The 23,140-nt window shown below is 36.8% G+C and overlaps 6 protein-coding genes across 6 annotated transcripts; 4 read left to right on the plus strand and 2 right to left on the minus strand.

Annotated features, from left to right (window-relative positions):
• The first annotated feature begins 679 nt into the window (after positions 1-679).
• LOC108222440 (transcription factor MYB80) lies at positions 680-2,465 on the plus strand. The gene is made up of 3 exons (XM_017396360.2): positions 680-1,185; positions 1,269-1,398; positions 1,561-2,465. The coding sequence occupies exons 1-3, from the start codon at positions 1,053-1,055 to the stop codon at positions 2,198-2,200; spliced, it is 903 nt and encodes a 300-aa protein (XP_017251849.1). The 5' UTR covers positions 680-1,052; the 3' UTR covers positions 2,201-2,465.
• Positions 2,466-3,034: 569 nt separating this feature from the next.
• Positions 3,035-4,159, plus strand: LOC108222002 (uncharacterized). The gene has a single exon (XM_017395878.2). It carries the CDS (start codon positions 3,203-3,205, stop codon positions 3,878-3,880), a length of 678 nt encoding a protein of 225 aa, XP_017251367.1. The 5' UTR covers positions 3,035-3,202; the 3' UTR covers positions 3,881-4,159.
• A 412-nt stretch (positions 4,160-4,571) lies between these two features.
• LOC108220031 (probable calcium-binding protein CML21) lies at positions 4,572-7,527 on the minus strand. Its single transcript, XM_017393669.2, has 5 exons — positions 7,374-7,527; positions 6,309-6,541; positions 5,766-5,968; positions 5,207-5,381; positions 4,572-5,038 (listed from the first exon to the last, which is right to left on the minus strand). Exons 2-5 carry the CDS (start codon positions 6,502-6,504, stop codon positions 4,917-4,919), a joined length of 696 nt encoding a protein of 231 aa, XP_017249158.1. The 5' UTR covers positions 6,505-6,541; positions 7,374-7,527; the 3' UTR covers positions 4,572-4,916.
• A 2,826-nt stretch (positions 7,528-10,353) lies between these two features.
• Positions 10,354-11,752, plus strand: LOC108220561 (probable esterase KAI2). The gene is made up of 2 exons (XM_017394362.2): positions 10,354-10,854; positions 11,187-11,752. Exons 1-2 carry the CDS (start codon positions 10,487-10,489, stop codon positions 11,629-11,631), a joined length of 813 nt encoding a protein of 270 aa, XP_017249851.1. The 5' UTR covers positions 10,354-10,486; the 3' UTR covers positions 11,632-11,752.
• A 5,916-nt stretch (positions 11,753-17,668) lies between these two features.
• Positions 17,669-18,404, plus strand: LOC135152830 (putative ubiquitin-like-specific protease 1B). The gene is made up of 2 exons (XM_064093948.1): positions 17,669-18,004; positions 18,099-18,404. The coding sequence occupies exons 1-2, from the start codon at positions 17,669-17,671 to the stop codon at positions 18,402-18,404; spliced, it is 642 nt and encodes a 213-aa protein (XP_063950018.1).
• A 3,025-nt stretch (positions 18,405-21,429) lies between these two features.
• Positions 21,430-22,560, minus strand: LOC108221498 (protein FAR1-RELATED SEQUENCE 5-like). The gene has a single exon (XM_017395372.1). It carries the CDS (start codon positions 22,558-22,560, stop codon positions 21,430-21,432), a length of 1,131 nt encoding a protein of 376 aa, XP_017250861.1.
• Positions 22,561-23,140: the final 580 nt, after the last annotated feature.

The following is a 23,140-nucleotide window of genomic DNA, read 5'->3' on the forward strand; positions in this document are numbered from 1 at the left end:
TTACTTTTTCCTTGATCTTTCTCTCTTAAAATTGCTATATTTACTTTTCCATATTATCGCGCATATTTTAAAACTCAAGTTCCCATTTTTGATAAATATTTCAAGTCTTATTTCTGCAGCTTGTAATGGCTTCACTTCATGTCAGACACCTGACTGATATACTGTCAGCTGCAGTTTTTGCACTTGTAGAAAAATATTCCCGGAGATTCTCATAATCAGTTCATGGACAATGTGGGTGTTTGGTGAACACTTATAAGTCCAGCTTCCGAGATTATAAGTTATGAGCACTTATTCGTACCGTTTGTGTAATAAGTCAAGAAGCACTTATAAAAAGCTAGGAATGCTAGCTTTTGTCTCAGGGTTTCTGCTTATTTCCCAAACATTTTAATCATTTATAAGTCTTATCTTGCTTCTAAATTCTACTCCACTTATTTCTTTTAAGCAATAAGCATTTATTTTAAACTCACCCAAACGGCCCCAATGTATTCGCATAATCTAACTTTCTTTATAAGTTGTCTCTCCTTGCTTGAACAATGTTGCTGAAAATGTCATTTCATATTCCACAATCAAAATTTAAGACTCTTTTCATCTTTATATTAACATTACTTCTAACTCATAAAAATAACCTCCTACTCCCTCAAAGTTGCAACTTTTTGTAACAAATGCTCCTTTTTTCACAGAGTGAGCCACGCAGACATGTAGATCAACACACGTACGCTCACACACACAGAGGATTGAGGAGTTGACCAGGTGTTTTGTGGGTGAGCTACCAGCCCTCCTCTCACACGCTGTGCAGCGTTGAATTCTTTAATCAAGTCATGCACAATCTCCCTCTTCCCCACTGCTTCTATGCATGACTACTCAGTTTTTACCTTTGCCTCTCACTCCTCTTCACATCTATTTAATTCATCCTCCAACTGCAAACAAACCAAAACCAGTTTCCTATTACTTTTCTTATTCTCTCTCACCAACATTCTTATTTATATACTGCCCTTGATTAGTTTAACAACGGAAACTGGTAGATTTTTCTCCCTCAGTCTTTAAAAGGGAAGATGGGACGCATTCCATGTTGCGAGAAGGACAATGTCAAGAGAGGACAATGGACTCCGGAAGAAGACAACAAGCTGTCTTCCTACATTGCACAATATGGCACTCGCAATTGGCGCCTCATACCCAAGAATGCTGGTTCTCGGACACTGTCTTGCAATTTTTTTTAGTAATCTTGTTTTTTTAAAGCGTTTTTTAGTTAATGTGATGTTTATCAACAGGCCTTCAAAGATGTGGTAAGAGTTGCAGGTTGCGTTGGACTAACTATCTCCGGCCTGACCTGAATCACAGCCAATTTACCGCTGATGAAGAACACGCCATTGTGAAACTTCATTCGGTTGTTGGCAACAGGTAGGTACATCACTTGATCACTTTTCAGCATGCAGTGCTCTCCATATTAGCTTCTTTTTTCTGACAATTTAGGCTTATACGCCTTACAAATGAGTATCTCTGTTCTAATACTTCTCGGGGTGATTAGCTTTAATAAGCTATTTCCTGGTACAATTCATGTAGATGGTCCCTAATTGCTGCTCAGCTACCTGGACGCACTGACAATGATGTAAAAAATCACTGGAACACCAAGATCAAGAAAAAACTCTCAGGAATGGGAATTGATCCCGTGACTCATAAGCCCTTCTCCCACCTCATGGCGGAAATAGCCACGACTCTGGCTCCGCCACAGGTGGCGAATCTGGCAGAGGCAGCCCTTGGATGCTTCAAAGACGAGATGTTTCATCTCCTCACTAAAAAACGCATAGATTTCCAGCTCCAACAGCCTGGAGCAGCCGCATACCTTAACGACAACTCAGCTGCTGATTTCAACAGCACCAAACAAGAGGCCAAAAATGACATTATCAATAGAATCAGACCCTGGGATCCCGAAGGAGCCACCTCCGCAAGCTTTGGTTTCCCGGCATCTCTTTCTGGATTCCATTGCGGAGCTTCCTCCTTCGGGAATGAGGCAGATGGTTCTCCGTGGAGTCAATGTAGCGGAAGCCCGTGCCCCGGAGGAGACGAGCAGGGTCGCTTGCTAAAGGATGACAAGAGAGAAAGATGTCAAGGGAAACAAATAAGGCATGGATCCAATATTTATAATTCAGATAGCGTTTTGTGGGATCTGCCCTCGGATGATTTAATGAATCCAGTGGTTTGATTCATTTCAATGAGCATACGTGAAAACATTAGAGATTAAAACAACCTCACAAACAGTCATAATAAATTTCTAACATTTACAGAGATACAATTGTAAATAACAGCTCCAATTCGAATAAATATAATAAATATTATGGGTCATTTGAGGATCTGGATTTCGTTTGAAATTCTGAATAGGAACAAATAGTACGAAAATATGAATTTGAATTATATTTGAAATGAAAATGATTACTCAAATGTGAAATTCATTATTTAAAATGAAATGCACGTTTTCAAACGCCACAACAAGATCTAACTCTTCTTCTGCCGACTCTATTCCATATATTGCTTCTGTGTATTTATAGGTATTTTTTGTGTTATGTTTTTTTTACTTATTTGGGAACATACAACGCCAATTTTATTTAATTTAAGACATTTGGATGAATTTTTTTGAACAAAAACTGATATTATAATATTTTGCAAATAATTATAGGCCGTTTCCTCTGTTCTAAAAATCGCTGATTAATCACGATTAATTACCGATTAATCCATGTTCCATAGCTCGCCGAACTGATTAAATCTCCGATTAATCACCGATCAATCTGATTAATCTCCGATCAATTCAATTAATCCCCGATTAATCCTTGTTCCGTAACTTCACCCATTAAGTCCGATTCCCGCTTTTTACAACACCGACCGTTTCGCATAACTATTTGATCCAAGGCCCGCCTCTTTTTAGCCCTTTCCCCAATTCTGACCGTTGTAAAGCAATAGAGCAAAAGAGAAAAAAATAGCCGTTAATTTCAGGCGTTACACTAGGACACTACACAGTCATATTATATATACCCAACCTGAAGTTTCCTTTCATCTCGCTAATCAAATCTTACTAGTGAATCTCAAAATCTCTCTTTCCACATTCTCTGTTAAAGCAATTACTAACACTACTCCATCTCTCTGTTCTATTTCATTTTTGTTGCACATTTATTCATTTTGCATTTTTTTAATTTTCAAGAACTTAGCATAAATGGCGGATCACAAAAACGCACACCACGTAGTCGAAATCCCAGTCGACGAAAAGCATCAACAGATGTCCGTGACGACCACATTCTCCGCAATTCAAAACCATCCTTTGATGGAAATTTCCCAAAGCCCTGGCCACCTCTTGCTTCTTAAGCTGTGGCAAAGAGAAGAAGATTTATTTGGTCGCAAAATTGCTCGAAAAGAGTCACGGCTCGATTCGATCCGATCAGAAATTTTCCAATTATGCTGTTTTTTCTTTTTGTTTCACGGGTTTTTCTTAACGATATTATCTGCATCAGTAACGTATATTAGGAATGTTAATGAGGAGCATGAGAATGTTTGTCACAAATGGTGGGTACCGTCTATTTTATCGCTGTGTACTTCACTTGTTCTGGTTTTTTGTGTTCAGGTGAAGTTGTGCAGGTACTGGAAAGTGTCGAGACAGCTGCAGAGGGAGCGAGCCGATAGCAGGAGCTTGGTGAGGTGTGTTCAGGAGCTGAGGATGAAGGGGGCTAGCTTTGATTTGTCTAAAGAGCCTCTGAATGCAAAGAGAATGAAGAGTTCCAGTGTTGAGATCAAGTGGAAGCCATTGACATGGTGTTCTCAGAGTCTCACTACTATTTGTCTGGTCTGTTTGACTGGCCTGCTCTTCCCTGCTTCCAGAATTATTCTCTGCGTTTAAGCCTGCTTCCACATTCAGCTGTCACTCCGGGTACAATTGTATATGCAACAAGATCAAACAAAATCAGATAGGCATTCAGCGACTTCAATACACGAGCTCGGGGGAACTGCCTAGTGATCAATGTGAATCTGATCGAAGTTCAACGTTCAAGTATCTACTTGAGCCCTTTTCCATACACTGTACGGAATGTTTTGCTGTATAACTGTATTACAAATTGCAGCCCTGGTTGCTAATATAAATCATGTACATTCACTTCAATGCATATGACATAAATCTAAAGGCCTAACATCCTTAACATTATACAAAAGCTAGTTAAATACTAACTTTACCCAGTCACGTACCATTCATACAAAATTGCAGCAACGATGGACTCAGCAAAAAAATTCAGAAAAGAAAACAGCATGAGTCTCGTAATAAGTTCTTTCCGACAAGTCTTTATGCATTTTTAGAGCATAAAGATTTGCACTGATACTTTCGCAACAAGAATCATGCTGATAACATAGCTGGGCCACCAATCTATGTTAAAAATCAACAAAATTCATCCTCTTACGCTTGTAAACAATTGTTTCAGCAGCTTTATATTATGCTAATCATCCCTAGTTAACAAGAATCATTTTCCCTCACCTCATGGAAGGAATTCGGGATAGTCAGATGTATGCCTTCCAGATGCTATGATTATTACACTTTAGAATACAGATAAATGAAATTGCATATTAAATTTTTTAACAAATATATATATTACATGAATTTAAAGTCAAAACAACAAAGTGAAATACAAATAAAAGTAGTTCAAAATATATCTCTTATTTAACAACCTACCTGCATTAAGTTCCAACTTCAAACTCTACCATCATATTTACACACAAACCTGACACAGGAAGAAGCAAGTGCTCAGGGGTTGGGGCAGATAACTTAAAGAGTGAAACACCATAATGGTGTATTAACGGGAAATATACAAGAGTCTCATTCAATGTTAATCTAGTTGAAATTTTTGCTGCTGCAGGTCCCAGTTCTCTGAAGATAATGACATTTGGATTCAATTATTCTCTGCAACATTATCATCCTCCTCATCGTCATTGTCTATTCCAATCCACCGGGTAAAAGCGAAAAGAAATTCTTTGAAGTTCACCATTCCATTTTTATCCCAATCCATCTCTTCTGCAACAATAATAAAATGCTGTGTCAATGGCTCTACCACATGACTATAAAGGAGTTAACCGACTTTTAATAAATCTTGACTTCTCGACTAGTCGGTCATTGTAATAACCATTGTCACCAAAAATACATGTGCATGTATGTAGAAATAGAGAGGGAGAGAGAGCTGACCAAATCTTCTCATGGCTATACGCCCAGAAGAACGTCCCCCTGAAGTTGTTTCATTTATGGCCTCAACCATCTCTCTACGGCTGACATGGCCATCATGGTTCTTGTCCAAGAACACAAATGCATCTACTAAAGTCTCGAATGTTGACTCCAGTTCTGGTAATCCCATCCGTGATTTCTAGTAAACATAAAGGAATACAACAATGCACACCATGATCATGATGAACAAACAAACTGGACACAGGACCTTCCCATGATGCTTTGTTGGAACGTTCAGTTAGTATGTCACTTACATAAAAATAATTATAATGACTAATTTACAACTCTTAGAGGTTTCAACTATTAGGAGAATCCTATTAACATGTTGAGTACCTTTTCTGAGTGACATAATAAACATAAATAAACAGGCCGAAAATTACTACTACGTATGAACAACCCGAACAACAATAAAAGTATATGAAGAGGGGAGGTTATTAGTAAGGGATTATACTACAACTCTAACAACAGTTAAAACATCACAAGTAAAACCATCTAAAAAATGAGTAGTAGGTATTTTGGATACAACATGGAGGCCAGTTGGATCCTGCTTCAAAAGATAGACAAGGCAAAGAAGCACAATAAATTCACTAAATTTCATGCCCATTTCATCGGATATATCGCATGCCTCAAATAGATCACTGACTTCCTCCTCTGTAAAGTTTATCTTCAACTCGCGAAAACAGTTTTTCAGTTCTTGTCGGTCAATTACACCATTTGCATCCTCATCTAGCAATAATAATCCAGGCTACTGTCAGAATTTCAGTTCGAAGTATAAGCAAGATTAAAATGGAAGGATACAAACATTAATGGAGCGAAAAGGATAAGTACACTTAGCAAGCACTTGAGGAGAATCATAAATGACTACTATAACTGGATAAGAACTCTTTTGATGTTGAAGAACAATTTTCTAAGACGCTGAAGGAAAATAAAAGGTTGTACTTTGGCTATTTAAAAAGAAGCTTAAGGATTTTTATCAAAATTAGAGAAGAGGCACTGGCGTGGATCTATACATTAACAGATAATTACAAAGACAATCAAATATATTACATGAGACTGTTTCACTCACCAAATTGTTGAAAAGTAGCTTTGCATTTTCGCAAGCTCATATCAATTTTTGGGAATTTCAGAATGATACTGTTAAATGACTTTATAGAAGTTCCTTTAGATTCTCTCTGCTTCATTGCCTCCACTATTTTAGCCTCAAGCTTTTTCTCAGGCACTAAAGCCTTGGGTAAATTCTGCTTCGCTACTGCACCTCCCATCTCACTTAGCAAGGCAACACCAAGTGTGATAACAACCCTGGAAAAATAATAGATTCAGATTGCAACCAATAACACCACAGAAATAATACTATCTTACAATAGGCAGTGAAGCTGAACACTAGTATATTTACTCATTACAAACACTTCCTAGCAGATTTTTCCTAAATTGTAGAAGAGAAAGATGAATCCTCCTGGAAGGATTAGCAACAGAAAAATAATATGAAGAATGTAAATCGCTTCCTCAAAATTGTTATATGTTTATTTTGATCAAAAAGTTGTTCCATAGATAGCGCCCGAAAACACAAATCATACATTTTCTTCGTTCACGATCAAAATAAAGTAAAATAATGAGCACATGAATGAATTATAGTTGACCAGCACGCGAGTATTAGGCATCTTCTTTGTATCCAAAAGGCAAGACCATAATATCATCACACCAATGACCAAACAAACTTTGAACAACTAAGTAACTATATATCGCGCTTGTACGTAATTATATACTGGCATTCTGAGAATCAAGCTACACACAGCTGTTGCTTGCACCCACTAAAATCGAGACCTTGACACTAGATAAACAAGCATCCTACTTAACTATAATCAAAATTGTCAAACAGAAGCCAGCTTATGCTACTAATATATTTAAGCATACATAGAGCATCTAGCAAGAGACCAATTAAACGAAAGGATCCTACTTTGATCTCCATAACAAATCTATTTTCTTGATTATGCATAAAAAGGTACAATAGCTCTGACAAATACATACTAAGAACAAGAATTACAGAGCAAAAACTAACAGTAGTGATTATAAGAGAAACTCAAAGATAAGTAGAAAGACAAACAAGGGTGTTGAGATGAGTTAAGAAAACAACCTTAGTCCAAAGGGGCAATCTTTTACAATCTACGAACGGAAACCTTAAAGCTCAAACTGAAGAAGAGAATGAAAAAGAAAAAAAAAGTGTTCGGATGAAAACTCAAGTACCCACAACATAGATAGGTCTGAATCCCACTACTTATAATATTTATTGATTATTTTAATGGAGATAATGTTAAAAGGGGCAAACTTTGTTCACTGTTCTTTTTTGTCTACTCGATTATCCAAGGAATGTAATGATTTTCGTAACTATTTTTCTGCATTATTCGTCCCACAACTATTATCTTTACAGAGGTTTTTTTATTTATGTTATAATAAAACTGAAATGATATAATTTTAAAAAAAATAAAAAAAATACTGTACTTAAAACGGGATAATCACATGTCACTTTTAGCATACTGCATATTAGAAGAAGAAATTATGGTTTAGTGATAAATAAATACTTTCAGTTTTAGTTCGTTTGTTTTGTGTGAAAAGAGAAATTGATTAATTGATGAGAATATAAAATCACATTAATTTTTTGTTAAAATTTTAACAGAATGCACCCGAGTAATTCAGATTTTCAGTTTGGTAAGCTACCGCACCCACATATATTTTGTCCACGCCAGTCATGTTTGTTATAAAAAATGAGCTTATTACACTTTGTAACCTTACATTTTGACTGAATAGCAAATCAGATCATGCACTTTGAAACGTGACAATTTGTAACCCTAAGTTTCATTTAACTTTCGGTTTGTAACCTTGGCCCACACATCCGTTAAAAGCAACCGTTAAGTTTAACTGTTTGAGAGGTAACAGCGTGTATATTAGTTTCTAACAACTACTTTACCTCCTGTGACCTCTCAAAATTTATGTATTATATTTTAAAATTATTTCTGAACACACACAACAATATATATTAAATTACAAATAATTTTTAAAATATGTATTTATTTTGAAATTTTAAAATAAGTTACATCGTTTATGTAAAAATAAATAAATTTTCAGATTCTAAATCTAAAATTTAACGGCATATTTGGATGAAATAGTGACTAGGGGTTACAACGTGCACATGAATGTTAAGTGTAGGGTGCATATTGGTACGTTTCAAAGTTCAGGTATTAAACTGCGTTTAAAACAAATTTAGGGATTTCAAAATGTAGTTAACTCTAAATAATATTATCATCGCTAGATATCTATTTTTCTAATAAAAATGGATTTAGCAAAACTCGAATAACACGCGAGTGTTTTCAAGAACCAAATTGGAGGAGACAAGATATATTTGCTTGCTTTCCGGTCTTGCGCACCTCTCACTGCACTTTGAAGACTGCACGATGTCGTTAGAGCATCTCCGACCATCTAAATCCCTTAGCTAAAAGATGAGTTGGCTTACTTAAAATAAAAAAATTTAGCCAACAGCTCCAAAAACTCAATTCCAACCATGCTCACCTGTTGTCTATAAATTTAGCCAACCTCTTATGGATGGCTAAATTTGTCGAACCTCTATAGGTCTGTAAGAAAATCTGTAGGAAGATTGTACATCATTTATTACCATATTGAACTGATATATTCTATTTTAACAATTTAAAATATTAATAACATACTATTTTTAAATTATAGCCAACTAATATAACGAGTACCATTGAAGCAAAATGTCTTACAGGTTCAGCAAATTTTACATAATGTCTTACAGGTCCAATTTAGCCAACGATTATAGCCAACGCCGTTGGAGATGCTCTTACGGCACAAGGATCACTCTACTGCTTAAAAAAATGTGCCCAACTCAGGATGATTTATCACCTGCTTGTGAAGTGCTCAAACTGCCTAAGAAGGAATCACTTTTTACAAAAATTTGGTTATGATTTTTTAGTTTGGTTGTTTTCTTGTCATCCTTAAATTACTCTATTTTAAAATGTTACAAAAAATATATCATCACATATTAATATTATAAAAACATTTTACAGATCGATAATAAAAATATTTATTTATTAATATTATTGATTTACAATATATTAAAATACCATAGAAACTAAATTTTAAGAGAAAATATATCAGTCGGTCGATATAATTTAATCAAATTTTAATTTATTATTCCTGAAACATAATAAAATAATATTAATATTTAAATTATAAATAATAAATTCCCAACTACCCCTCACACTAGGGGGTGAAAGACATAAATAACCAATTATCACTTAAACATGTCCAAAATAACAAAAAGCGGGAATGGTGCCAAAAATAACCAGAGCTACGCGCATGCATGACATGCGCACCTTGACATACGCATACGAAGGTTGCGTGTATTAACCACCTTTCGTTTTTTAATCTTCTCCTTTTTAAATCTATTCATTCCTATAAGCATATCGTTGATGCCAAATTAGCCACGCATACAGCGCTTGCGTGGGGTAAACAAATCTGGCAGTATACGCATCCTCGGAATGCGAATTCAAATTATAAAGTTCCATTTTTGGAGCTCCTCTCTAGTGTCCCTATTCAACCCTAAAATGTTATTTAAGTATAAATTAATTATTTTAAAACTCAAATATGAACCCTAATATATTAACGACTGTTAATTTACGTTTCAATTATTACTTTATTAAACTGGTTACTCGGCTTTATGGCGTCACGACCCTAAAGCCTCGAATTAATTAAGTTTAGGCTCGAGAGTTTAGAGCCTAAATTTCCATCCTAAACCCTAACCGTTAGTCAATTTAATTTCAAGGATAAATTAAACATTTTAAAACCCAAATATGAACCCTAAAATATTAACTCCTATTAATTTACATTCCCATAATTATTTTATTAAATCTAAATTATAATATTCTGGCCTTTCTTCGTTGTTTGCAGGCATAGATTGAATCTTCATAAAAAAGGGACTACGATTAATATGGATTGATCAGTGTTGACTTGATGTTTGTAGACGCATTTAGAATATGCGTGAACTATTGGTTATTTTGGGCATAAATACTGACAAATGACATTTCAGGCAAATTGACCAGCAGAATATGTTGTTCTGGGCATTTTCTCCACACTAGGCTAGTATAATAATATATTAAAAAAAAGGAATAGTGAAGGAATATAGGTAGTTGATCCTACGTTTGACACCACAGGAAACAGATCAGAGAGAAAAAGATGGGAATCGTTGAATGTGCACACAACGTCAAAGTGCTGGGTTCAGGCTTGCAAACAATAGTATTAGCTCATGGCTTCGGAACCGATCAGTCGGTATGGAAACACCTGGTGCCTCACATCGTTGATGATTACCGGGTCATACTTTTCGACAACATGGGTGCTGGAACAACTAACCCTGATTACTTCGATTTTGATCGCTATGCTACTTTGGAGGGTTATGCTTTTGATGTTATTGCAATCTTGACGGAGTTGCAAGTTCAGTCTTGTATTTATGTTGGCCACTCTGTTTCCGCTATGATTGGTTCTATTGCTTCTATTAGTCGCCCTGACCTCTTCACTAAGCTCATTCTTGTCTCCGGTTCTCCCAGGTTTAATAATTTTTTTATTCTTTTTTCAATTGCTTCTTGTTAGTGTTGCTTTGTTTTTGTTTCGTATTAGATCTGAAATACTGCTGGACACATGAAGATAAGAAAAAGAAAAATTATTAAGTGGTTAAGAATTTATCATCTATAGTCCTAGTTTCTGGGTTCGATCCTGGCTCACCCCGATAATTTCTTAGAATGATTATGATGGCCCATCAATTGAATTTGTATCTCTGGATATTAATTTTCTTGTGCAGATCATAATTATGGCTCAATTATTCAGATCTATGTTTTTGATGGTTGACCATTTTAGATGAATTTTTATTTATTTGCTATAGATACTTGAACGATGTGGACTACTTTGGTGGATTCGAACAAGATGATCTGGATCAACTATTTGAAGCAATGCAGTCAAATTTCAAGGCATGGTGTGCTGGATTTGCGCCGCTGGCTGTGGGGGGTGATATGGACTCGGCAGCTGTTCAAGAATTCAGTCGAACTTTGTTCAACATGAGACCGGACATAGCTTTGAGTGTGGCCAAGATCATATTTATGAGCGACTTGCGACATCTGTTGCCCCTTGTAACTGTTCCTTGCCATATAATTCAGAGCATGAAAGACCTTGCCGTGCCTGTGGTGGTTTCGGAGTACCTTCACCAAAATATAGGAGGTAAGTCCATCGTCGAGGTTATGTCAACGGATGGTCATTTGCCGCAGTTGAGCTCACCAGATGTTGTCATTCCAGTGCTGCTTAGGCACATCCACAATGATATTGTTGTATGATTTATGTTACAGGATTAGAATTTGGGGGTCAATGTGTAATTTCTCTTATTTCGTCTCATTTCTGCCTACCATGTGTATGTCTGTATAAATAATTGTGTTTGCAATATCTTTTGGTACAGAATTGTTTATTGTCTTTTTTTTTTTTTTTTGCTGAAATATGAATACTTTCATTAAATAGAAGAAAGATCGTACATAATGGTCTCCAACAAACTCTGAGGAGACAGTAAAATTATTGCTGCTATTGAGCGTACAAGGTAGCCTAACCATTCCACGGGCGACATTGTTTGCTAGCTTTTTGGCAAAAACTACTGAAAGATCATCCCTACTGACCAGGATTTCTCTGCATTGCTGAATTATGTGACCAAGCTCCAAATGATTTACGCCACCTTTGTGTATAGCATTCACAGTGGGTAAAGAATCTGTCTCTATGGTAATGGGTGAACCTTGCAACTCTCTTGACCATTTGACCATATTGACCATAATCACAGCCGGACCTCAGGGTGTTCGACGGAACAGGGATCAACTAAAGTAAGGGCACAATTTTTTATATAGATGTATATATGTGTGGTTAAAATGAAATGAAAACTATATATTTTATTTTAAAATTAAAAATTATAAATTAAAAATATTATACACAGTAAATAAAATTTTATTATTATCTTGAATAAGTCACATAAATTCTAGAGATACTAATATAATAATGATGTTTATAATAGTTTTAATTAATAATTTCAATCACTTCATTAGAATTAATTACTTTAACTATGTACACTATTCTTTTATTTCTTGGTGACCATTGATTCATCTTTAGGTAATTAATTATTTTTAATTATATCTATTTTTAATATATATACATATATATATATATATATATATATATATATATATATATATATATATATTATAAGAAACAAGTCAATTCAAATATAAAATAAATTGAGAAACGTTTATATAAATTTAAACAATGTATTTATATAAATTTAAACAAGTATACATATAAACTAAAATCTGGATGTATAATTGGTTTCTTTTAAATGAATTCCTACTTTGTAAAATTTAATGTTCAAATAATTATTTGTATTTTTAAATATGTAACAAAATTTATTTTATGCACTTTCATTGCAATACCTTTATTATAATCTTTAATATTAATAATATCATGTATTTATTAATTTATTTTTAAATTATAAGGGCACTTTTAAAATTTTGAACAGGGCACTCCAAATCTCAGGCACGGCTCTGACCATAATAAAGCTTCCAAGTTCCAACACTCACTCCTATCGACTCTTCTTCTAACACTGATGTCTTTCCTGCAATCTTCAATACTTTTCCCATCAAAAACTTCTCCACATGATTTCCTACCACCATACCAATTGAGTCGCTTCTTTCTGGCAAACCATATACTCCATAGCACAGTAGCAATCTTTACCAGCTTTTCATGAGGCTCAGAACTCAATCTCTCAAGCAACCATTCAGATGCGGATTCAACATCCCCCATATTAAATTCCATTTCCGCAACCTGCCAGCATTGTTTTGCAAATTCACAGTCAAAGAAAATGTGAAGCATATGCTCAATGTCTCCCACACACATCGATTAGTTGTGGGCCAGGACTTTTACATGTTCTAAGTTTTTCTATAAAACTATAAATTATTATCTGATATTTGGAAGAAAAAAAATTAATCAGCCGGGGTTGCTCGAATATTTTTGGTTCTAATAAATGAGGAGCTGCATCCAGATGTCTTTTTATGCATGGCAACTAGCCTAGCTCAAACTTCTGAGTAATTTCTGTTTCTAAAAATTAAAACCAAGATGTCTTTTTATGAATTGCAACGAGCCTAGCTACCAGAATAAATCTCAAGAGCTGTCAGGGAACTTGTAAAGTTAAAAATGTAGTATAGTAGTATTATAACGTTCATGGGGTCTCCTAAACCCATGCGATGGTGATGAGCGATGGTCCCTTCCAACAAAAACTCAGACTAAGGTAAATACTGAAGCTGCAGTCTTCAAATCCTTGAATTGCTATAGTTTCGCATTTGCTGCATGAAATCATAAGAGCATCTCCAGCAGTGTCTTAGTGTCTTCCTTATAAATATTATAAAATATTGAATCCTAGTGATTTAGGACAAGATTTTGTATTTCAACTCCAACAATGATCCTTATAATTCATTCCTTATTATTATTATAATAATAAATTTGGAAAGAGATTGATAAAAGATGGAAGGAAGAGAGAGAAAATAAGTTACAATAAGAGAGAGAAATGATTTTTTTATTATAGAAATCAAATAAGGCATGGCTAGTGGTGCCTTATTAATAAGGCATGGAAGGAGGATCCTAGTGATTTAAGGCACCTCTAAGACACTGCTGGAGCACTAATTTATGTCACATTCCTTATAATTGGACTTAGGACATGAAATAGAGAAGCTGCTGGAGTTGCTCTAAGGGAGAATTGATAGAAGCTCGTTCGAGTTGCAAAGAAGGATACATTTCCCCAGAATGTGCCGAGGCCATGGGAATCCGAGAAGCATTGAGTTGGATCAAAACTGAATATATGAAGGACACGATACTAGAAACAGACTGTCTAGTTGCCGTCCAAGCCATTCGAGGCAGTACTGTAATGACTTCATATTTTGGATTGTTGATCCAAGAGTGCAGAAACATCCTGAAGGAAGTTCAAGACAAAGGTGTAATCCTTAAGTTCGTGAAGCGATCTACGAATAACCTAGCCCATGCTTTAACTAGATGTTATTGTGTAGCTGACCGCATCTGGAAAGCGGGTGAAGCCCCTCCAGGAATTATCAATGTAATCTCAAATGATTTGATTTAATGAAAGTCTATTTTTCTGTTGGCAAAAAAAAATATGATGGTGGTGCCTGTTTTGGTTTTCCAAACATTTCCTTGACGGGTCCAGGTCCCCAACAATCAATTGCTGGGGGACCTTTAACGAACACACACATTGTGAGCCGTTGGATCGTTGAATGGACGGCCCAGATTTTAAAATCGTCCAGCGCTTTTTTACCGCTGGACGTCTACCGTCCAGCGCTAAAAAAGCGCTGGACGAGTAACTATTTTTTACACGTCCAACGCTAAAAAAGTGCTGGAAACACAGAGAAACTATAAGTCGATAGTTTGAATTCAAAACTCATTACAGGCGCCCAACAGCTACACGACTCGAAACCACAGCGATATCAGAGCAAATTTCCAGCGATTTCCGGCAACGTCGACACACCACGAGATTACACACCACTACAGCTACACGAACTGTTCACCCCCACGAGATTACGTGACATCCAGCTTGATTATCTGGAGTGTTTCAAGCATTTGGGTGACTATCAGTCGTATAAGAAAGGTACTCGAACATACCTCATCTTCGATTATATTGCTGTTTGATAAATCTTGTTTATTATCATTTTATCAGTGCTTATACCTGCGTGGGAGGCTTTGTATGAGAGTTGCTGTGTATATATAGGCTGGTTACATCATATCTGCAATGTGTTTGATGAATGCCATAGTGAACAAATTGTTTATAATTTAAGAATTGGGTTGATTAGTCGAATTATAACATTGATTATAGTATTTGGGGATGAATGAGATGTAGATTGTTGTTTAAAAGTCTTTATTTATAGCCATGACCGCCAACTGTTTGGTGAAGTTCCACAATGAATGCTCTGTGTGAGTTGGAATGCTCTGTGTAGATGTAGCTGTAGCTGTTTTTTGTTTCAGATTCATGGGGATTTTGCGAATGCTCTGTGTGAGTTGAATGTGAACCATGTTATTTACATTGTATTGTTGAATCATATTTGGTATAGATGTTAATGTCAGTAAGCGTTTTTGTGCAAGTCTTTTATTGATTAAGTCTTGTATGTCTGTGAACTCGAATAATTTGTAATCATACTTTTGTTTGGGAATTGCAGAGATGGAGGATATATTGCCAGGTCCGAGTAGCCGGGTGGTTATTGCTGACAATGCTTATCATGCCAGTGATAATGTATGGAGGCGTACAGATAGGAGGCCTCTAGAGTGCTTTGGTGCTAGCCGTCTACTTCATGTTTGGGTTCTGTCTGAGGCACAGAAGGAGCTGTTGCACGCTGTGGGTTTCAGATTGTTTGCTAACCAGGATGTGGGGGTATAGAATGACATGGCATTAGTGTCTGCACTCGTGGAGCGGTGGAGGCCTGAGACAAACACCTTCTTCATGCGCCGGGGTGAGATGACTATTACTCTGCAGGATGTGGGTTATATTCTGGGCCTACCTATTTTTGGCCAACCCTTGGGAGGGCCAGCCATATAGTGCCCGGGGTCGTGGTTTCGAAAGTACTGGTTCGAGCCACTGAGTGATGAAGATTATGAGGAAGGTTGGAATAAGTCAGGCATCAAGTTCACCTGGCTTTATTAGAGATATGGACGGGCAGGTGTGGAGGGTGACCCTGAGCGGATTGCAATTCACACGCAGGCTTATCTTATGCTGGTTCTTGGGGCTGTTCTGTTCCCTACGAGGAGTAGGAGTGTTGTTCACCCGAGGTACATTGGGCTCTTTCGTGATATTTCGCAGATTCATACGTACTCTTGGGGTTCCGGTGTCTTGGCATATCTGTATAAGGCTTTGGGGATGGCTGTCAGGAAGGAGAGCACACACATTGCTGGTTGTATGCTGCTACTTCAGATTTGGAGTTATGAGCGGTTTGATATCGGCTTGCCTTCTCCTTTTCCCCAGTCTGTGAGATTTCCAGCTGCGCTTTATTGGGCATATCCGAAGACGAAGAGTGTTCTAGTCCAGGATGAGGAAGGTGGAAAGGCGGAAGAGGTTGTGGTGAAGCCGGTGCTTGGGAAGCGGCGCCAGGGTTCTAAGGGTCCTCAACACAACTTGCCACACTATGGGGCTGAGTTCGATGGGGTCGGGTCTGATCGAGTGAGGTGGACACCTTATGATACTTATGATACCACATCTTGATTGGGATCAGATTGAGGCACAGTTTGCCGGACAGTCCAGACTTCCACTTCTCTGCTTCGACATTTGTGAGATCCAGCATTCTGATAGGGTTTTGAGGCAGTTTGGGTTGAGGCCGTGCATTCCGAGGGCCCCTGTAGACATGACTGCGTATAGGACGCCGAAGCAGAGATTCCGTGCAGAGAATTGGATGGTTGTGTGGTTCGCAGAGATTGGGCGGTGGAGGCGGTTTTGTGACAGGCCTGACATTGCCCTGTGCGATGATATAGGCTACACTTTGGAGGCTGCGTACATGGAGGTGTCTAGGAGGTGCGTCGGGAAGCCAAAGCCCAAGCCTCAATCAGATTATTCGAGTCGTGAGTTGTTTGACAACTACGAGGCCTTCCAGCTTGTAAGTGTTTAGCTATCTAATGTTTTTGCAATTCCTGTATTATTTTTTTGCTACATCCATGTTGTATTGACTTTTGGTTATTTGCAGATTGAGGCAGGTATGGACCTAGTTAGGCAGTTGGATGCGCGTCTGCCTGCTAGTTTTGTCCCCGACTTTCGACAACTTGCACCTAGGTTTGTCGACCGATACACTCGCTTCATGAAGACTGTGAAGGGGTCGGGATTCACCCCTCCAGTCTTTGAGCATCTAGATCGGGCTGACTTGTCTGGGACTGGGTTGGCAGGTGTCGCTGAGCAGGACATCATTCCCATGACTCAGCCTTCGCAGCATATCCCTGACGAGCCAGCATCTTCGTCCCGTCTAGAGAAGCTGGCACTTGTTAGTCTGAGGAAGGGGAAATGGAAGATGAACAAGCCCCTTTCTCCCACAAAGCAAGATACAATAGCTACACAATGGGGTTGGAAAGATGGTGTGGTAAAGCTAGACGGGGGGGGGGGTGAAGAATGCATTGTACGAGTTGAAGCCCGTCAATTTGCAGACACTGGCTCCGGGATCTTGAATAGATGACCGGATTATTTATGCGTATATGGTACTTTCCTAAACCTATATGTGTATTCCGTTTTCAATTATTATGTCATTTCTGTACAATTATGTTATGTGTGTGGAGTTGTTTTGGTTACTAACTCTTAGCTATCTGTTCATGCCACATATGTTGTTACGTGATAGGGAGGAGGAAATTGCTAGGCTTCATGATAGGAAGCCAACGTACTTTTTTATGGATCCATTCTTCATTCCCCTAGCGAAGACGAAGAATTGGAAGAACCCCGAATTCTACGTGAAGTTGCATAACTTCTACTGTGACTATGGAAGTGCTGAAGTGGAGCCGACGATCAACAATGTTGATTTCATCTTCCTCCCGACTTGCGTGGAAGAGAATCACCGCATTCCATTTGTCTTCTCCGTGAAAACATGGGGCGTTGTCATATTGGATCCTTTATATGATGACCCAAGTTACCTGGAGGAGGAAGAAATAGTGGTACGTATACACTTAATGCACCCACTTATGCCATTATTGAATATGTTTTCGAGTATGTTTATTATTAGTACTGACTTGATTAAACATATTTCAGACGGAGATGTTGCCTGAGTTGATTAGATTTTGCGAGAGGCGGCAACATGTTTTGCCAGAGGGCCCAGCTGCAATTAGTGCCTTGATCAGAAGGCCAAAGCAAAGCAACTACACTGACTGCGGTATTTTTGTCATGAAGTATATGGACTATATGTTGCAGGGATTCCACATACAGTCAATGACTTGGACGACTTCCGATGTTGAGACTTTCCGCTATAGGATTGCGAAGGAGATTCAAAGGGGAAAATCAAGAATGATCCCGGGGTTCCTGATGAAACAAAGGCCGGAGAATGCTTCTAGGGCTTAGTTCAAGTTGTTTTCTTTTGTTCTTTTCATTTGTACGAATAATTTGGTACTTAGAACTTCAATTCTTTTGGCTTTGTAGAACCTCGTTCATTTATCTATATAATGCAACCTTCATTTATATCGGTTGTTTAACAACCGTGTCCTATTCCCTTCCCCGAAATTCAGTTGTGATTGTTTTTGTTAATTTTAGGTTTGAAATCAATATTAGCAGATTTTGGTATGAATTTATGTTGACATTGAGTTACGAAAGCATTTTTCAAGTTATGATTTTGGATTGAGTTTGAGTTATGATTTTGGCAGTTATGATTTTGGTGAATTTTAGATGGTGTTATAATTTTGGCAGTTTTGATTTTGGATTGAGTTTTGGTTGGTTTTGGTTTACAGGCAGACCTGATGAAACAGGGGAGTTATAGCCAAAACCAATCTCTGTCGTACAAAGACTGGTTTTTGTGTCCAGCGCTTAAAAAGCGCTGGAAACACAGGGACGATTTTGGCTTCCATGATCAGTTTTTTGCAGGTTTTGGTACCATGGAAACCTGTTTTTTGCACCATTACTCCAAAATAAGGAAAATTTTCTTAAACTTCTTAAAATTCATAGAATTTAATACTAATTAATAAATTCTTACAAAACCTTAAAGATTCACACAAATTAGCCAATTCTTACAAATTCATACAAAATAAGGAATTCTTACAAATTCATACAATTCGTTAAATTAATTAAAAATGCCTAGGAGATTAGAGTAGCCAATGGAAAGTTGATGGTGAGGGGTTTTGTCCATGCTAATGAAACAAGTCGCTTGATACAACACCAAAATACTTCCCTCGCAAACCTCTCCGGTCGTGATCATTGGATGATCCTTCGTGTCATCACCAAGCGAAACTTGAATAGACTCGGACCCGTCATAAAATCTAAATTTGGCAAGAAGAAACGGATTAGGCATATGATCAAGTTTTTCCGTTTGCAAATTATGTACGAACCCCTTCACATATGCGATACGAAATTGATCTTTTTGGTACGTGATTCACGGGGCCTCAAATTGTTTATCTGAGCAATTTGTTCGCAATTGACAACTTCGCCTCCATCCCAATGATGTGGAACGAAACGCTTGTCTTTGTCCAAAGCGTCTCGTCGCAAAAGCCTAATACGAATGAAATACGATGGCGGGCATCTCCTTGCCTTTGCCTCCATTTCTCCACTAGCAATCCCTGTACAAGCTTCGTTCCATCTTCTCTCTCGTTCAATTTCTTCTTCCGGAGGGTATAAGTTGAATCCTCTTCTTCAACCACGGAAGCCTCTATCAAAAAGCCGTTCGCGTACGATGAACCATCTAATGCGAACCGGTCATTAATGTCAACCATATCATTGTCCAACCGCTCTATAATGTCCAGCATCTCATTGTCCGACGGTGTGGACCAAGAACGGAACCAACTTTCAATCAAAGCCTCCTCCGATGGTGAAAGAGTATCACTAACATGAGTAAGTATGTCACTAATGTCAGAAAGGTCTCCTTCCATATTTCACCTACATTTTACAAAACAAATAAAATCATATGAAATCATATAAAATTAAATAAAATCACATAAGATCATAATTATATGAAATCAAATAAAATCATATAAAATCACATAAAATCACATAAAATCAAATCAAATAAAATCATATAAAATCGGGAAAATAGATTTTTTTGCCACTCAACTTATAGTGTTTTTAGAAACTTGCCACCTAACTATATTTTGTTTCCTTTTACTCACTAATGTTAGGTTTGGATCTTTTTTTAGCCACCAATTTAGGTTCGGATTTGATTACTACCATTATCATAATTTTATTTGTCACTAAACTTATTGCTTCTTTAGAAATTAACCACTCAACTATAATTTTTTTTATTTTACTCACTACTGTTAGGTTCATTTTTTTTGTCACTGAAATTAGGTTTGGATTTGATCATTAGCATTACATTAATTCTGTCTAGCATTATTAAAATATAGTGGTAGTCTGTAATAATATTTTGATGATTTAGTATATGTCTGTATCTTTATATATAGTATTTTTTTATGTCTCCAACGTCGTTTACCTTGGGCGATAAGAATTTTACACGCATTTTATGGCTTTTAAAAAACTACTTTCATAAATAATTTTACTTTTGTCATCCGAATATAAATTCAGCGTTTGAATTTCTATACACAAAAAAATCACAAAAATAAGTTATGAAACTATATTTTATAAGAGCCTTAAAATACGTGCTAAGCAGTAGAAAAAGTTGTAAACTAATGAGAGGGATGGAGGGAGTATTAATAATAATAAAATGATGCATTATAGAGGGCAATCATCGAAAATTAAATTAACCTCTCTATTTATTTATCTTGAAAATTGTAATAAGATAAAATTATTAAAATTTATGAAGATAAATTTGAGAGAGATTTTAGACTGAGCTAGTCGATTGAAACTTTAATAGCGAAAGAAGATGCATCATATCACTCAATTACACTTCACTTTATCTTATCAGGGAAGGTGAATTGTTTGAATTCATTGATTTCATATTCATGATTTATTGAATTTTTAGAATTCTAATTACGATTTTTCCTGGTTTTAATTTTTCATCGGCTCGTTTTATATTATTATTGTTATATATAAAGATATAAACATACGACACATCATCAAAATATTACATACTATAAATGATGCTACAAAGATTATCATAATGCTAGTAATCAAATCCGAACCTAAATTGGTGGCTAAAATAAGATCCAAACCTAACATAAGTGACTAAAAGGAAAAAAAAAAAGTAGTTGGGTGGCAAGTTAATAAAAACACTTTAAGTTGAGGGGCAAAAAAATCTATATTCCCTATAAAATCACATAAAATCATATAAAATCACATAAAATCATATAAAATCAAATAAATTCACATAAGATTATAATTATATGAAATCATATAAAAACCTAAAAAACAATATAAAATCACATAAAATCATATAAAACTGTAGTAATAAAAAAAAGTTACATTTGAGAACTATGAATATGTTCATCTAACTTTTTGCAAGTCCGTATGTCATGGCCTTCTTCATTACATTTTTTGCATTTCCTCTTTTTTTACTAAGGGCTTCAATTGGATTTTTGAAACGTTGTGGCTTCTTCCTACCCTTTGTTTGAGACACTATAGGGTCAAATACCGGGTCGTTCAAGCCATCACCAATATTTTCTTCAATGGGAATCTCAGTACTTGTACTAGGAACAACATCAACGCCTATTTTCTCAAAATTTGCAATTTCTCGATTCATCACCTCTAGGGCATACTCATATCTTTCTTTCGAAACCATGCTACTATGACAAAAACTCATTGTTAACAAGGTCATATGGTTGAATCTTTGAGTTGGTGTCAAGTCTGTAGATGTTGGATCATCGCAAGCGGTAGCATACAGTAGCATACCATCTACCCTATTAGCATCTCTCGTCCAACGACGCTTAATAAATGTAACTGGTAGTTTGCCAACATTTTTCTTGTTTAAAACGGCAATGATATGTCGACACGGGATTCCCAAATGTTCATACATTCGACACACACAAGTTCCCGTTAGGGCCACTTTGTTGAACTTTACTTCATACATTGTTCTTTTGTCAACTTCGGTGAGGGGTCTAAAACACCTATAATTTGTGACTTCATCCCCTAACGTGAGGTGATCTTTATCTTTCTCCACAAAGTATTTAGAAGCTTCTACCAATTGAACTTGAAATTGGCGAAACATCTCCTTCGTATACACGGAGGCCCCGTCTAGTTCCAAAGCCGTCTTCAACCTCATGTAACGGGTTTTATTCTTCGTGTCATTATCCTCCTCCTTCTCCCGCATGAATTGTCTTTCGATAGCTTTTTGAGCGTTCTCAACAAATTCCTTCAAACCCGTACAAGAACTAACATAGCTATCAAAGAATGCATTCATTCCCTCACTCCTCGATGTAGTGTTCTGACCCGCAGAGAATGTACTCTTAGTGTACGCCGAGATCCATTTCTCCTTCAACAAATACAATCCTTGCAACCATGAATGACTTTTCAAATAATACTTCACCACTAAATGGTTCCACCTTTCCTCAAAAATTTCTTCAGTCAGTGAATGGTATATGCATTTGTTGAAATCCACTTTGAATGTTCCCGGATGCTTCATATAAAGGGTGTTCAATTTCTCCGGGAATTTTTGGCTAATATGTCAAGAACACAACAAATGTCGAGTTTGGGGTAGTATGGATGCCATTGCCCCAGCCATTGCTTGATCTTGGTCTGTGATTATAGCGTTCGGGTGTTTATCGCCAACCGCTTCAAGACACGTCCTTAGCAACCATTCAAAACTAGACTTTACTTCATCCCGCATGAGTGCAAACCCGAACAAAACACATTGGTAATGATGGTTGACCCCTGTAAAAGGTACAAATGGCATGGCATACCTATTCGTTCGGTATGTCGTATCAAATCGACAACATCTCCAAAATTACTATAGGCCATCAAACATTTAGGATCCACCCAAACTAGATTTTTCAAATGGTGTTCTCCATCCACTTAAGTTTTCGCAAAAAACTTCCCGCCGCTTTCTTCTTTTAGACGACTTAACAAATCCAATCCCGCTTGAGCGTCACTAACTTGTATCTTTTTCTTCCGCTCATCCCGCACCACATTCCTAATATTTTGACTGCCAAAACCAACATTACTAACTCCACCTTGTATATTGCTAAAAAGACTCATGATTTGGC

Source organism: Daucus carota, chromosome 5 (assembly GCF_001625215.2).
Source record: "Daucus carota subsp. sativus chromosome 5, DH1 v3.0, whole genome shotgun sequence".
Classification (NCBI taxonomy): Eukaryota; Viridiplantae; Streptophyta; class Magnoliopsida; order Apiales; family Apiaceae; genus Daucus; species Daucus carota.